General features: G+C 41.0%; 2 protein-coding genes across 4 annotated transcripts in view; both read left to right on the top strand.

Annotated features, from left to right (window-relative positions):
- ACTN2 (actinin alpha 2) overlaps positions 1-3,858 on the top strand; it is a 93,598-nt gene extending 89,740 nt beyond the window's left edge. The window contains exons 20-21 of one of the 2 annotated variants that reach the window (XM_070734007.1): positions 743-901; positions 2,646-3,858. In XM_070734007.1, the coding sequence (XP_070590108.1) occupies positions 743-901; positions 2,646-2,804 (318 nt within the window). In that variant the 3' untranslated portion in view covers positions 2,805-3,858. The remainder of the gene's footprint in view (positions 1-742; positions 902-2,645) is intronic. The other variant, XM_070734009.1, reaches the window with a different exon arrangement.
- A 2,598-nt stretch (positions 3,859-6,456) lies between these two features.
- MTR (5-methyltetrahydrofolate-homocysteine methyltransferase) overlaps positions 6,457-17,470 on the top strand; it is a 97,962-nt gene continuing 86,948 nt past the window's right edge. For both annotated transcript variants that reach the window (XM_070734011.1, XM_070734010.1), the window contains exons 1-3: positions 6,457-6,580; positions 11,414-11,625; positions 14,564-14,653. In XM_070734011.1, coding sequence (XP_070590112.1) covers positions 6,526-6,580; positions 11,414-11,625; positions 14,564-14,653 — 357 coding nt within the window. In that variant the 5' untranslated portion in view covers positions 6,457-6,525. The remainder of the gene's footprint in view (positions 6,581-11,413; positions 11,626-14,563; positions 14,654-17,470) is intronic.

Below are 17,470 nucleotides of genomic sequence, written 5' to 3' on the forward strand. Positions count from 1 at the left end.
TTTTTTATATTTTTTTCTTTTACAATTTGTGTGAAATTCATAGTAAACATTCAGCCTAATGGATTTAAGAATGTTTAATTTTCTTACATTATAGTTAACTTCTTTTTGCACACTTAAAAACGTGCAAAATCTGATATTTGGCATGATTCAATTCAATTCATTAGATTTGTATGCCGCCCCTCTCCGTAGACTCGTCCCTCTCTGTGGGCTCACAACAATAATAACACAATATCTAATAATTAAAAGTCATTAAAAACCCCTTATTAAAAAGAAAACATACATACAAGCATACCATGCATAAAACTGTATAGGCCTGGGGAAGATGTCTCAGTTCCCCCATGCCTGGTGGCAGAGGTGGGTTTTAAGAAGTTTACGAAAGACAAGGAAGGTGGGGGCAATTCTAATCTCTGGGGGGGAGCTGGTTCCAGAGGGTCGGGGCCACCACAGAGAAGGCTCTTCCCCTGGGTCCCGCCAGACAACATTGTTTAGTCGACGGGACCTGGAGAAGGCCAAATCTGTGGGACCTAACCGGTCACTGGGATTCGTGCAGAAGAAGGCGGTCTCGGAGATATTCTGGCCCGATGCCATGAAGGGCTTTATAGGTCATGACCAACAATTTGAATTGCGATCGGAAACTGATCGGCAACCAATGCAGACTGCAGAGTGATGTGAAATATTTTATTATTTTTCTAATTTTTCTTGGCATTATAATTTTCATAACTAGTTTTTAATTGTGTTTCAGGGTGAAGCCGAGTTTGCCCGAATCATGTCCTTAGTTGATCCCAATGGTCAGGGAACGGTTTCCTTTCAATCATTTATTGATTTTATGACCAGAGAGACTGCCGATACCGACACTGCTGAACAAGTTATTGCTTCTTTCAGAATTCTAGCCTCGGATAAGGTTAGTGAAAGGATTTCCATTTGCTGTGATTGTTTCCTACAAATTCTACCTTTGCAAGACAAGGAGGCATCCAAATGCAAAGTTAACTGAGCTATAACTTAGAGTAGAAGCTTAATATATATCAGGAGATGTCTTATTTCGAACTCGAAATAAGACATCTCCTGATAATAAGCCCAATTGGGCTTCTGAGTGCACGGCAATAAGGCCAAGAATTTATTTCGGGGCTCAAAAAAGATATAACGCAGAGTCTTATTTTCGGGGAAGCACAGGTAGCTAGGATTGTTTTCACCAACTAATAAAAGCCCCTAAACTTTGCAAGCTAATTTTTTGAAATTGTATACAGATTTGTATTGAAACTTTAAGACCAAGGAAAGATAGAATTTAGGGGCTCCTGTTTTGCTAACGGCATGTATTAAGACACTTGGAGCATCTTAGGGAAATAAATATAAAGATGCAAGAACTAGAACTTTTGTATTGACATTCAAAGACAGTTTTCTTCTTTTACCCCAAAACATATTCATGTTATTTGCTGCACTTTTTTGAGTTTGTTTTAATAAAGCTAAAATAATTTTAAAGCATATCTGCACAAAACAGATATTTCAACTTGAGGTTTTTTAAAGTGTCATATAATGCATATCAACTGCAATAAAGGCTTTCAAATGTCCAGGAAAGACTAATGTACAGAAGTTTTACAATGTAGATGTAAGCTGTGGGAAAAAAGTTGCCTTAAAATTATATATAAAAATACTTTAACATATCTAGTATAAATATATACAATTGGCCCCGACCTTTACAGACCTTTTATGAAGGCCGATTCTTTCTCCAGCCCTTTGAGCCCAGTTGAATTAAGTCCCAACTGGTTTAGTTGTAGCATATTTTAGTCTGGTCACCACATCATTGTTTACTGCTTTAGTTGGCCTTTCATGTATTATTTTACTTCAGATTATATTTGTTGTAATGTTTTTTTTCTATATGCCCCCAGAATTACTTCGTTTGAGGTTGGATAGCCAGATGAATTGAATAAATGAATGAATGAATAAATGAATGAATGACTTCCATAATAAGGTACTATGGATAACTGCCAGGTTTGTCCAGCCTAGTGCCCTTGAGGTGTTCTGGATTTTGCAAACAGTGAGGACACAAGAGGTACCTCCGGAACCGCCTGCTACCGCACGAATCCCAGCGACCAATAAGGTCCCACAGAGGTGGCCTTCTCCGGGTCCTGCCGACTAAACAATATTGTTTAGCAGCCCCCAGGGGAAAAGCCTTCTCTGTGGCAGCCCCGGCCCTCTGGAACCAACTCCCCCTGGAGATTAGAACTGCCCCCACCCTCCCTGTCTTTCGTAAACTACTCAAGACTCACTTATACCGCCAGGCATGGGGGAGTTGAGATATTCCTTCCCCCCTAGGCCATTACAATTTATGCATGGTATGTTTGTGTGTATGTTTGGTTTTATAATAAGGGTTTTTAGTTGTTTTAGTATTGGATTGTTACATGCTGTTTTTTATCATTGTTGTTAGCCGCCCCGAGTCTACGGAGAAGGGCGGCATACAAATCCAATAAATAAATAAATAAATAAAATAAATAAAACAAATAATAATAAATAAATAAATAAATAAGATTGGAGAAAGCTAATCTTTATAACAGAAGTGTCTCCCCAATCTCATCCTTGTTCTCATCAATTGTTTCGATTCTGAAAGTTCAGAAAAAGCTCACCGTATTCCTCCTTTTCAATCCTTCTAGGCATATATTCTTGCTGAAGAGTTGAATCGAGAACTGCCACCTGAACAAGCTCAGTACTGCATCAAGCGTATGCCAGCGTACAAGGGACCAGGAGCTGTTCCTGGAGCTCTGGACTATACCTCATTTTCATCAGCATTGTATGGGGAAAGCGATCTGTAACTGGGGACTGACTCTGTGGGCAAGTGAAACTAGATATATTCCAGTTTGCTCCTTAGGGGAGGGGGGGGAAGTAAGCTGACTTCACTACAATTTCTCAAGTTTAGCAGGAACATTCAGTAAGGAGCAATGCCCACCTAGTGTGCAGCATGATGAGTTTTTACGTTGTTTATATGTACTTGATCAAGATTATATACAGTGACAGACTGTACTGGCCCCCTGACTTATCAGATTGATGTTGTTCTTTTAAAGTTAAAAATGGATAATCCCAAAATTCCAAGTTAGAAAGCCTCAGGAAAAACAAAAAGAAAACAAGCCTTTGGGAAAAAAACCACCCCAAAATCTAGTATATCTTTGATTTTCAAAACATGAGATGTTTTTAAGAATTCTGAACGTTTTATGCAAATCTTCCTCCATACATCTCCTTTTTTTGCTTTCATACAATGGTAATGCTTTCATCTATGGATACTGGGGTTTCGTATGCTTCTGCAAATGGAACCGTATACAAGAGAAAATAAAAACCCAGATCAAAGCAAGTAATCATGTGAGATTGTTTTGTTCTTTCTAATGTGAAACATGCACAGTCTGAGTTTCTAGTGGTATAAAATCATAAATCCTCTGGAGTTTATTCAAAGAGGTTGATCATAAGGGCATCATCTTAATGGTGATAATAGCCTTCGCCTTAAAATCAATGCCCAGCTTGAAAGGGCTCAGTATTAGTAGCCTGGATATTACAAGGGAGTACCATATTTTAGGATGATTGTTAATAAATTGTGTCTGCTCTCTGCTACATTCATTGTTCTGTTGCAATTATTCTTGGTTAATGCTAACAATATTGACATTTTATTACAACTAGTCTAAATTACTTTGTGCAGTAGCTTCCTGCCAGCTGTATTCTTATCAACAGTTTGTAGACAATCTATTTTATCTGAAGCCTGTCAATCCCATGAAATAAAATGCAAAAAAGTAAACGGTTATACGAAGAAGCAAAGAAAACTGTACCATCTACTACTTTTAAAACGTGCCTTTAAAATAAAGTCTGCTTTTCAAGCCTTAATACCGATTCAGTTTCTGAGATTAAATTGATACATCTTTAAATATTAGGGCATGTCTTCTGGACGACAGGGTTCTCGCCTCATTTTTTTTAAAAAAATATCTATTTGCTTTGTATGTAGTGAGGCATCTATCTTTAAAAATGTTTTTACCCAATTAGAGTGCAGATTATTCTTTTTGCTGCTTCTCTTCTTCCTCTCAAAGACATTATCCAGCTGATTTGTCAGAAAGTTGGGCCTAGGGACAATTATCTCAAAGACAGATTTATGATTTTAAAAAAAGATATTGGAATATACGGGGTTATAGTGGATTTATAATAAATCACACAGTTTGCTTTGGAGTAAATAGCACTATGCAATTCAGAAAAAGAAGATTGAAAGAAAATAAAGGAAAGATATAAGGGAAAAGTCTACGTCATGCAGATTCAGTCTGTTTCTATTGCAAGGCTGGGGTTTTCTAAGTTTGCAATACTGTATTGTAATCTCCTAAAACAATAAATGAATTTATGTTACTGTCTCCACCCAATAAAGTAAAATAATTGAACACTGGCCAACCTTGCTTCAGGCTTTGCAAAAGAGAGAGAGATAGAGAGAAAGAGAGGGAGAGGTAGAGAGACAGACCAAAAACCTTTTGACACCCCTCTTTAAATTGTTTGAGGGCACTTGAGGGGGTGATGATTCACAGCATGAGACCCAACAATATAATTGGGTCTCATTGGTTCTACAGGAAAGATAAAATCCTATACTGTAGTTTAATTCTTTCTTGATAGAAGCTTTACATTTTGCATGAAAATTTATGCTGAATTGAATTTACTAGCTTAGTGCCTGATAGCATCAACGTAGAAGTAGTCTGTCATTGCTCGTAAAGAATTTTATTTCCTAGTTCGTCTTACAGTTTGGGATAGTCTCATCCAATGACTAACTAGTTCTGATCCTGCTTAGCTTTTTCCAAGATTAGCTACATGATGCCACCTTCTATGATGCCCAAAAGTTTAGGCGTGTCTTTTTATTCTGCTTAGTACAGTTATACTATACAAGAAAATTTTGGTTGTCTGCAGAAAAATTATTTGCATTTTTTATATTGCACTAAATCACGGGTCCTCAACCTGCTGGATACGTGCAATGAATGTGTGTGTTGCTGCAGAGGGTCCTTTTGTGTGGGTCGGAGGAAGGCGGAAATTCCGACTTGGGGTCTGCTTCAGGTTCCTGGTATGGGGCTTTGGGAGAAGACTTCTCTGGGGCTTTGGGAGAAATGCCGCTAGTGGTGAAGAGCTGGAGGGCCTCATTCCAGTGGACTACACCATGATCTTGAACTGACTGACCATCTCAACCTGCTGAACCTCCAGGTGCCAGTACCTGGCCTTGCACTGCTGCAGGTCTTCCGTCTGCTTGGAAAGCCTATGCCCATCCAAAAGATTGGTGACTCCTGCTATATTTGACCTCCCAGGATAACAAAGTGGCATTTGAGGGAAGTGGATCAAAAGCAGTGAAGGGATACCAACATTTTTACTACCACACTGTGGGCATGGCTTATTCAGGACGCCCTGCATTTTATTTCAACATCTTTCATTGCAAATTGGATTCTCTTCAACTTCTATAATTTCTATAATTCCGAAAATTGAAAGTTCACACATCTTAAGCTTTCTAAGGTTGAGAAACACTGTTCCATACAATCAGTTTTTAATTTAAAAGGAAAGTGTTTTTGTAAGCCTTTTTCAGTTTTTTTCCAAAGGTGAGGAGTGATGGACATATTAAAATATAATATTTGTGATGACCAAACAGAAGAACGTCTCTAGAACTGAACTGAATGGGACCAAAATTGGTGTCCAGAGAAAACCATGCAAAGAAAAAGTAGATCTGGTTGCAGAGAAAAACCATTTCAGGAAACTTGTAGATCAGGGGTGGTTAATCTTGGCAACTTTTGAATTGTGGACTTCAATTCGCAGAATTCCTCAACCTGTTGGAAGATCACAAGTTTCAAACCTGCCAAAGTTAGACACCTCTGCTATAGATTGACCTCCAAAGACTTCTATTATTAGGTTGGTTGCAAGATTAAGCTATTAACAAGATTAAGCAATTGCAGTAAGCAACCCTGCTCCTTTTTTATTAGGACTGAGGCCGCAGGAGGGATTTAAATTTCTGCTCCGAGTCCTCGGAGAGGGGCGGCATACAAATCTAATAAATTATTATTATTGTTGTTGTTGTTGTTATTCCTTATTTACTCCAAAATATTCAAGCAAAAAGGAGTTTTTCAGGTTCTCATCCTAATCGTGTTTTTCGCTTTGCAAACTCACACAAGTGTAGAGGAGTCCGCCAGTGTATTTCCAGCATTGTCCGATAAGTTTGGTTAAATAGGTTTCCTAGATAAACACCACGAGTTGTCACACAGCGGTAATCTAGAAACAGAAGACGTTTAACGATTGGTAAAATCCGATGCAGACCTAGCGGTTCCAAGGTCCGCAGTTCCAACACGCCACTTCCACGCATCCCCGTTGCAACATTTCAAATCAATGTCTACACAGTGACACTCGGCGTTTACATTAAGGAAGAACCTGATGCGTCTGCGCAGCTAGTGACGCGCACGCAGGCGCTTTCCTTGCCGTCGTCTCTGGCCATCCTAACCCGGGAGGGGAATTTGAGTCGCTCGGATTTGGCAAAGCTATTTCAACACGATGTCGCCCACGGTTCCCGAGTTGGCTGAGCAGCCGAGTAGCCAGGAATCGCACGGTGCGTGTGTTACTAGCAGGCGTTTGTGAAGCTCCGGTGGCTTGGCCGGGTGCAAAGTTTCCAACTTTGGTTGTATGTTGGTCTGGGAATCGCAGAGTTGAGTGGGCTCCGCTATAGCACTCCTGAATGGGCTCTCCCCCCCTTACCTACGTACTAGGAGGTTTACTACGTGCGCTGTACTCCCTCCTCCTTATCTACTAGGAGGTTTCCTACTGTACTCCGAAAGTAGACTCAATTAACTTTGGTCGTTCGAATACAGTGCACTTGATAATTTGGGGTTTTTAGTTTCCCCTCCTCTAAATAGCCAAAAGGGAAATAGATATGTTGGGTGTCGTTGAACTTCTGAAAATGAGCTGAAAAACTTTTGAAACCGGGATGGATTAAATTAAGAATCAGAAGTATTGATTGGCTTTTCGAGGCACTTTTGGTTAACAGCTGCATCTTTCTCGCTTTAAGTACCAGCTGAATTCGACCTCAGAAAATAATAATAATAATAATAATAATAATAATAATAATAATAATAATAATAATAATAACAACAATAATAACAGTGTGGTGATGATGATAATGATGATGATGATGACGATAATAATAATAATAATAATAATAATAATAATAATAATAATAATAATAATAATACAAAGATATTGACAAAATTGAACGGGTCCAAAGATGGGCTACAAGAATGGTGGAAGGTCTTAAGCATAAAACGTATCAGGAAAGACTTAATGAACTCAATCTGTATAGTCTGGAGCAGTGTTTCCCAACCTTTTTTGAGCCGCGGCACATTATTCATGTTTTCAAAATTCTGGGGAACACTGAAGGGGGCGGGGCGGGGGGCTACAGAAAAGTTTGGACAAAAAAAATATCTCTTCCTCCATTTCACTCTATTTTTCCCTCCCACTTTCTCTCTCTTCCTTCCTTCCCTTCTTTCTCTCCATCCTTCTTTCTTTCTTCCTCTCTTTTTTGCTCTCTTTCTCTCTCCCTCCTTCCCTCCCTCTATGTCTTTCCCTCTCCCTCCTTCCCCCCTTTCTTTCTCTCTCTCTCTTGCTTTCTTTCCCTCTCTTTCTCTTGCTTTCTTTCTCTCATTCTCTCTCCCCTCCTTTTTCTCTCTCTCCCTTTCTCTCTCGTTCACCACGCCAGCAACAGAGAGAAAAAGAAAGAGCGAGAGAGAGCCGGAGAGAGAGTGGAGTGCGCAGCAGCCATCAGCCTCCTCGCCCTCCCAGACGTCCCCAGCGCCCGGCCTCGCGTCGCCTCCCGTTAGCCCGGCCGAAAGCCACACAGTCCCGGACTCCCGGATCGCTCGCTTCTCCGGCCAGCGCGGCGCTTTCCTGGGCAGATGGCTTTGCTGACCGGAGAAGCGAGCGATCCAGGAGTCCGGGACTGTGTGGCTTTGCGCCATGAAGAGAAAACGGCAGCAGGGAAAAGTCGGCCGTTTTCTCTTCATGGCGCAAAGCCACACAGTCCCGGACTCCCGGATTGCTCGCCCCAAGGCAGGAGGCGGCGGCGGAGGAGAGTGGGTGGATCGGGCGGGCAATGGGGCAGGGCGGAGAAGCCAGGGGCGCGTTTGGCCGGAGGCACCATGGGGAGGCAGGGACAGGGAGGTGCGGCAGTAGGTGTCTCCGGCCAAACGCGCCCCTGGCTTCTCCGCCCTGCCCCATTGCCTGCCTCCCCACGGTGCCTCCGGCCAAACGCGCCCCTGGCTTCTCCGCCCTGCCCCATTGCCTGCCCGATCCGCCCACTCTCCTCCGCTGCCTCTCGCCGCGGCACAGCTGACGGTGTCTCACGGCACACTAGTGTGCCGCGGCACACCGGTTGGGAAACGCTGGTCTGGAGGACAGAAGGAAAAGGGGGGACATGATCGAAACATTTAAATATGTTAAAGGATTAAATAAGGTCCAGGAGGGAAGTGTTTTTAATAGGAAAGTGAACACAAGAACAAGGGGACACAATCTGAAGTTAGTTGAAGGAAAGATCAAAAGCAATATGAGAAAATATTATTTTACTGAAAGAGTAGTAGATCCTTGGAACAAACTTCCAGCAGACGTGGTTGATAAATCCACAGTAACTGAATTTAAACATGCCTGGGACATCCTAAGATAAAATACAGAAAATAGTATAAGGGGAGACTAGATGGATCAAGAGGACTTTTTCTGCCGTCAGTCTTCTATGTTTCTGTTTCTAATAATAATAATGTAATAGAGTCAATAATAATGATAACGTAGTAGATTCAAACTAAATGTAAACTGCTCCAAACTGCAGAAAATACGACTTCAGCAATAGAGTGATCAATGCCTGGAATGCACTACCTGACTCTGGCTTCTTCCCCAAACCCCAAAAACTTTAACCTTACATTATCTATAGTCAACCTCTCCCCATTTCTAAAAGGTCTGTAAGGGGTGTTCATAAGCACACCATTGTGCCTACCATCCCTGTCCTACTGTCCTATTGTCCTCTTTTATTGTTACTTTTTACATGTTTATACAAACTACTACTATCCTATACATGTCTGAGAAATAAATAAATAAAATGATGTGGCAAAAGCTGAGTATTAAATAATATACAACAGCTTGTTGATAATCAAAGGAGACCCAGCAAGAACCTAATAATCAAACACACAGTGAAGTGACTCCCAAGGGTTCCTCTGTACAGTGTTTGGGATATGGCTCACCCACCTACTTGTTTTGTAAACCACGGGTAATTTTCCTATGGCGCTTGATTTCTATGAACATGTGATTGAAGCAGATCGGTATTTTGCTGGGATGCAAACAAGAGCTTTAAGGAACTTTACCAGTTAATTTAAGGCGATTTTCAGGCACAGAAGACATTTGATGGAATGCCATCAGATTCATGATAATAAAGTTATGCTGTTTACGACATAGAAGCAAAAGAGAGATATACATTTTGGTGTGCTCTCTATGTTTGCCACTAAACTTTTTGTTAATATGAAATCAAATCAAACATTAAGAGCCACGGTGGCGCAGTGGTTAGAGTGCAGTACTGCAGGTTACTTCTGATCACCAGCTGTCAGCATTTTGGCTGTTCGAATCTTAACTCAGCCTTCCAACCTTCCAAGATTGTTGTGGGCAATAGGCTGATTCTGTAAACTGCTTAGAGTGGGCTGTAAAGCACTGTGAAGCTGTATATAAATTTAAGTGCTTATTGTATTGCTAAATGTCTCACTGAAGGCAGTGCTACATGAAGTCAGGAACCTGTAGCCCAGAGTGATGCTTGAAATACGATCACAAAGTTCTTCCATTTAATGCAATGATTCCCAATATGGGGCCCATGCCCCACAGGGGGACAATTTCATTTTTAATGGGGGCAATTGGAATCTTGTTTAAACTTAGTTAATGGCCCTTTAGGTTTCCTCCACGTGAGTAGTTCACTTTTTGAATAATAAGAATTATATGTCTCAGGATTTTAAAGATGCTCAGGTGGGGCATGGCCAAAAAAGGTTGGGAACCACTGATTTAATGTGTGATTTCCCCCCCTGAACCCAAAAATACCATAAAAAGCAAAATCCATCCTACTTGTAGTTGTGCTGTCCACTCCCTCCTTAGTTGGACTGATTGGACAGTAGGAGTAAGGGATCTTTCCCTTAAATAAATCTTTCTGACTGCAGTGTCTGGGTAGTGCTGTCCTGGATACGCTGGTGACTTCTGTATATCACAGGAGCTTTATGCAAAAATCCCCAACCATAGATACACCACCCCACCAAGTAAGGACAGTTAATTTGGTTTGCCTTTCCCAGTGATGGTCCTGCTTCACCATTACACCACTGGTGATTTTTATAGGCCAGTTTTTAAAAGAGAAAATGCAGAACGGCAGGCAAAGATGGCAGTGCTGGTGGTCTATGGACCACTGGTAGTCCATGAGAAAATTTTGGTGGTCCGCAGAAAAATTATCTGCATTTTTTATATTGCACTAAGTCAGGGGTCCTCAAACTATGGCCCTTGGGTCGAATACAAGCAATGAATGTTTGTATTGCGGCAAGAGAGTCTCCCCCTTCGGGGTCTTTTGGTGCAGGTCAGAAATTCTGAGTTGGGGTCTGCTTTGGGCTCCTGGTGCAGGGCTTTGGGCAAAGTCTGGAGGAAAGTCCTGCTAGTGGCGAAGAGCTGGAGAGCCTCGTTCCAGTGGAGAGCACCATGGCCTGGAACTGGCTGATCATCTCAGCTCGCTGAGCTTCCAGGTGCCGGTACCTGGCCTTGCATTGCCACAATTCTTCCTTCTGCTTGGAAAGTTATGGCTTGTAGTCCTCAGTGAGGTGCTTCTGCTGGGCCTCTTTCTCGGTATTCATTCATTCATTCATTCATTCATTCATTCATTCATTCATTCATTCATTCATTCATTAGATTTGTATTCCGCCCTTCTCTGTAGACTCGGGGCAGCTCACAGCATACAATAAGACAATTCACAACAAATCTAATACATTTAAAAAACATTTAAAAACCCCATTATTAAACCAGTCATACACACAGTCACACCATACATAAATTATATAGGCCCGGGGGACGGAGGAGGAATGCCTCAATTCCCCCATACCTGAAGGCAGAGATGAGTTTTAAGGAGTTTACGGAAGGCAAGGAGGGTAGGGGCAGCTCTAATCTCCGGGGGGAGCTGGTTCCAGAGGGTCAGGGCCGCCACAAAGAAGTCTCTTCCCCTGGGACCCGCCAGACGACATTGTATATATAACATATATATCTGCCTTCCTCAAGCAATTCAGGATGGCATGTCCACAATTCTCAATGTTTTAGAGCCTATGATTAATTGCAAGAAGAGATGCTGATTACTTTAAATACAGATTTTTTTCCAAACTTTGTCATAATGCAGTTTCCAAAAAAAACCTGAAAGAGGAAATAGAATCCATTCTGAAGGAGCGCATTATGATTTTGGATGGAGGCATGGGGACCATGATCCAACAATATTCTTTAGGAGAAGAGGAATTTCGAGGTCAAGAATTTAAGGATCACCTGAAACCACTCAAAGGAAATAATGACCTGTTGAGCATAACTCAGCCTGATATCATCTACAAAATTCACAAGGTGAGTACAGATTATTGTATTAGAAAGAGTTTATTGATTCTGCTGGTATGTATAGCAGTTCTGGAGAGCTACATTCACATGGCTACTTTAAACTGTATGAACTTAACTTCCAGAATTCTGGCTGGGGAATTCTGGGAGTTGAAATCCACACCACTTAAAACTGCTAAGGATGAGAAACATTGGTATGGATAGAACACAATTATGGGCACTTTCCTCAGAAATGGGTCTTTAGATGAGGGGCATATGAAGATGATTGTTGAGTGTTGTTCATTGAAAAAGGCAACAAAGAGTTATATTGGGTATACATATAGTAAATATATAATGAAGGTTATAGAGGATATACTCATAGAAAAATATATCTAAGAAAGAATAGAAGAGAAGAAATATGTCATGAATTGGGCTAAGAGAGAGTAATTGGCCCAGTTTCCTAGCTCGGGTAGGTAAAGTTGGCCCTTGTGGACTTCAATTCCCAGAATTCCTCAGCTAACATGATTGCCTTAGGAATTCTGGGAGTTGAAGTCCATAAGCCATAGAGGAGTCAACTTTGCCTACCTCTGTCCTAGCTGATACTCACATTTAAGGTGAGACTGGAATTTTCAATCTTCTGGTTTCTGGACCAGCACTTTAAACACTATATCAAATGCATAAAGAGTACAGTTCTCACGCTATAATTCCCTGGTGCTTAAATGGTACTATCAAGCAGGAATGGAAGGGAAAGGGTTTCTCCAATTTCTGTTATTAATTATCCAGGTTTGAACCTTTAAATACTAGCACATCTGTGCATTGGTAATGTGTATCAGCGTTTTACCGCAGGATCTATTTTTTTTAAACATTCAGCAATTTTATCTTTCGTGAGTTGCAGATACAGATACACAAAAACACATAACATACTGATAGAAGTTACTTCAAAAGAAATCACACTTGAAAATATTGATATTTTCTTAATTTTTAAAAAAGACTGGGTACACAGAGAAATAGATTCAGCCATCAATAAATTCCACTAAAAATCTAAATGGGGAATTCTTCCTGGTAGCGTTTTGATTAAATTACAACATTCTGTAATTACTTTTGTCCTCATTTATTTTCTTTACTGCTGAGGGGGGGAAAACCAAGAGTTTAAACTGAGACAGTGATATTGGAGCATCCAAATCTGAAATATAACTACATTTCTTTCTACAGAATAACAACTTGAATATGGAACAGGAATTGCTTCTTTTGCCTCTTTCAGTTATAATTTAATTGTATAATATATTGTAGTGTTTCCTCTCCTGCTGTTCAAATAATGAAAAAAACATAAACTGAGTTTGCAGTTGAGAGAATTTCTAAAGCTTTTCCTCTAATCTCAAAGATTAATAACAGAACCAAAAGTGATCAGGGAAAATGTCCCATTTTACACCTAGTTACTTTAACAATAGTAGTAGACAAACTATTAACTATATGTAATCTATCGTAAAGTGTTTTGCTTATTAATAATGTATCTTTGGGATTGATTAGAACAGCCATCTATTCAGCAGCCATTGACTACAAATTCTGTTTTTTGACTGTTGATTGATTTAATTACAGATGAACTTTGTTTTGCGTTGCTCTTCAGCTTACCAGATTTGAGTATATAGATGTGTCTACAGATTTCAAGCAGCATTTAACTGTATTTTCTCAAAAATAAGACGCACCATAAAATATTTTTTCTGGATCCTTGTAATATACGTTCTATCCCCAGATAAGCCCCAGTTAAGATTGTCAGATAGATGCATTTTGTACCATATTTTCCCTAAAGTAAACCCTAATCAGAAAATAAACCCTATTCCATCTTTTGGAGCAAAAATTAATATAAGACCCAGGGAAACCGCATGTGGCGACTCTAAATTATGCTTTAATTTTCAAGTATGTCCCCAACAATAGCGCTATTTAGAACTATTCCTGAAGGAAATAAACTTTGCTCCTTAGCCTTCTTCAAATGCTACTCTTATTGTTATTTCAAAACAAATCATAAGAGTCTTTTTTCGTAAGCCTCTTCGTTCGCTGGTACTCTGTTTAAAAACACTGGTACAGACCCCTGTTGAATTAAAATCCATAGTAGGGAAGGTTAAATTATACCTCCTCTGAAAAAATGTTCCTTTTTCAATAAGCCCTACCCATATCTGGTTGTGCCACATTTCCCATTCTCAGTTACCTGGATTTCCAAGCTTCAGTTGGAAGTATGAGCTAATGGGAGTAAGAGTCCTGGTGATGTAGTGGTCATAATGCAGTATTGCAGGCTAACTCTTTCCACAGTTCGATCCTGACTGGCTCAAGGTCGACTCAGCCTTCCATCCTTTCGAGTTTAGTAAAACAAGAACCCAGATTGTTGGGGGCAATAGGCAGACTGCTCAGATAGTGCTGTACAATATATATCACTATGGTGATATATATTGTAAATCTAAGTGCTATTAGATTAGATTACATTTATTGGATTTATATGCCGCCCCTCTCCGCAGACTCGGGGCGGCTCACCACAATGGTTAAAAAAAACAGTACATAGTAACAAATCTAATATTTAGCAATCTAAATTACAGTTTTAGGTTAAAAAATCCAAAAAAGAAACCCCAATATATAAAAAACAAGCACACAATTGAATCATACACAAAAACTACATGGGCAAGGGGGAGATGTTTCAATTCCCCCATGCCTGACGGCAGAGGTGGGTTTTAAGGAGTTTACGAAAGGCAAGGAGGGTGGGGGCAATTCTAATCTCTGGGGGGAGCTGGTTCCAGAGGGTCGGAGCCACCACAGAGAAGGCTCTTCCCCTGGGTCCCGCCAGACGACATTGTTTAGTCGATGGGACCCAGAGAAGGCCAACTCTGTGGGACCTAACCGGTTGCTGGGATTTGTGCGGCAGAAGGTGGTCTCGCAGATATCCTACTACTGCTACAGCTATTCAATTGTTCTGTTCTGCTTACAGGAATACCTGATTTCTGGTGCTGATATCATTGAGACAAATACTTTCAGCAGCACTAAAATAGCACAAGCTGACTACAGCCTTGAACATTTGGTGAGAGTTTTGTATTTCTTCCTTGTCAAGTTTGGGGTTTTCTTTGACCAGCTTTGACCAGGCTGGCTGGCTGTGAATTACAGAAACTAAGACCAACATGTCTAGATTGTTCTAGATTGGTAAGGGTGGGATTCTGTAAATCAAATAAATATTCATGGGGGAAAATATAAATTTATTATTATTTTATTATTATTTATTAGATTTGTATGCCGCCCCTCTCCGGAGACTCGGAGCAGCTCACAACAACAAAACAGTACAAATCCAATGGTTAAAACAATTTAATTTAACAAATTTAGTGTAAGAAGTCCATTAGATTTGTAATAGGTGATTTTGATTTGTTTATTTTTTATAAAATATGATATAGTCTTGGAAATTAAGATTGCATAAACAGGAATAACCCATAAGGATTATCTCTGCTGCAGTAATCCACCATTCATTAGTCACTTGCCTCTCACTTGATCATTTGCCAAAAGAGCTTAATGGCAAAAAATAGCAGTGCTTTTACTGATTACGGGTAGCCCTTTGACCACAATTGAATTTCCCCCAAATTTCTGTGACTGAGTGAGACATTTGTGAAGTGAATTTTGCCCCATTTTACCACCTTGCTTGTCTCAGCTGTTAAGTGAAATGCTGCATTTGGTAAATTAGTAACCTGATTATTAAGGGAATCGGGATTCCCTATTGCAGTGATGGCGAACCTTTTCTTCTTCGGGTGCCGAAAAAGTGTGGGCACTTGCTATCACACATGCACGTGTGCCCACACTCATAATTCAATGCCTGGGGAGGGTGAAAACAGCTTCCCCTGTCCCCCAGAGGCCGGAAACGCCCTGTTTCCCAACTTCTGGTGGGCCCAGTAGGCCTATTGCTTGTCAGAAGGTCACAAAAGGTAATCACATGACCTTGGGACACAGCAGCAATCATAAATGTGAACCAGTTGCCAAGAATGTGAATTTTGATCACGTCATGGGGATGCGGGAAAGGTCGTAACTGTGAAAAACAGTCATAAGTTACTCTTTTCAGTGCTGTTGTAACTTGGAACAGTCACTGAATGAATTGCTGTAAGTCAAGGACTACCTGTATTTCCAACTTTGTTACTTTGGATTCTTTCTCACTACTGTTGATGCTTGTTCAATGTTGGTTTGTAGCATATTTATGTAAATCAATCTTTAAAATGCTGTTATCTGAGTGAGGATTTTAAGACATTCGGTTTGAATGGTGAAGATCTTTTTTTTTTTTGTTAAATTATTTTTCTTCGCCTTGGGGAAAAAAAAAAGCAAACAGGTGCCATATCGCCAATGATAGATGTTTGCCTCTTTGCAAGACTCTGCCACCTTTCATATCCTGTTGTCTGATCTGAATAGCAGCCAAGACATGAGTGTTTTTTTAATGAATCGTCTCCAGAAGGCTGCTTTTTAATCCTGTCTTGTCTTTTTAGCTGACATCATTTTCCAAACCCTTGAGATAAATTCATTTGTAACAGTGCTGTTTTGGAGGTGATTGTGAATTATGGCGGTGGTTCCTTGGGGAGAGGTTTTTCCATGGACAGGAGGGGGCGTGGTTTTTCCTGTTGCCTCTATCCCACGGATAGGGTTTCACGTATTTGCGTGACTTGGTTTCTGGCATGCGACGGCCTGGTGCAGGACCATGAACTGGGGGTTGGGGACTCCTGAATGACAGTGTTAAATGAAATTTTTTTGCTGCTTCTATTGCAGCCAAGAAAGCAGCTTTTTTTTTTCTTTCTATTTCCAAGTACTGTATCTGCCTTGCTCTTTGATCTGGCTCACTTATCCCACTATGTCAGAAATATGTAAATCACATTTTGGCTTAATTCCGTAAGTAAATCCTTTTTTGCCCATGTTTTGTCCTCACCCACCTTGATACATTTCAGAAGCAGAAATTCCTAAATGTGTAAAAAAAATGTTTACAATTGTTATTGTTGCATAATCTCTGTTCCATTTCATTGTGGTTTTGGTGTGGTTTGGGTCCTAAGATTAGTTCTTGCCAGTTGGTCCTTCTACACCAGTGATGGCAAACCTTTTTCCCCTCAGGTGCCAAAAGTGCGTGTGCACATAATTCAATGCCTGGGGAGGGTGAAAATTGCCTCCCCTGCCCCGCTGGAGGCCTTATGGAGGCCAGAAACAGCCCATTTTCCAACTTCTAATGGGCATATTCCAACTTCTAATGGGCATGGTAGGCCCATTTTTCACCCTCCCTAAACTCCAGAGGCTTCGCCATCCCCATGGAGGCCTTCCAAAAGCCAAATATGTCCTCCCAGAGCCTCTGTGCGAGCCACAAATCAGCTGAGCTAGGGCAATGGCTCGCGTGCCAGCAGATATGGCTCTGCGTGCCACGTGTGGCACCCTGCCGTTGGTTCACCATCATTGTTCTAGACCAGTGATGGCAAACCTATGGCACGGGTGCCACAGGTGGCATGCAGAGCCATATCTGCTGGCACGCGAGCCGTTGCCCTAGCTCAGCTCCAACGTGCATGTGTGTGCCGGCCAGCTGATTTCTGGCTTGCATAGAGGCTCTTGGAGGGCGTTTTTGGCTTCCAGAGAGCCTCTGGGGGGATGAGGGAGGGCATTTTTACCTTTCCCCAACTCAAGGGAAGTGTTTGGAGCCTGGGGAGGGTGAAGCACAAGCCTACTAGGCCCATCAGAAGTTGGGAAACAGGCCATTTCTGGCCTCAAGAGGGCCTCCAGGGGGAGGGGGGGGGAGCTGTTTTATTTATTTATTTATTTATTTATTTATTTATTTATTTATTTATTTATTTATTTATTTATTTGTTGGTTGGATTTGTATGCCACCCTTCTCCGC

Source organism: Erythrolamprus reginae, chromosome 1 (assembly GCF_031021105.1).
Source record: "Erythrolamprus reginae isolate rEryReg1 chromosome 1, rEryReg1.hap1, whole genome shotgun sequence".
NCBI classification, from domain to species: domain Eukaryota; kingdom Metazoa; phylum Chordata; class Lepidosauria; order Squamata; family Dipsadidae; genus Erythrolamprus; species Erythrolamprus reginae.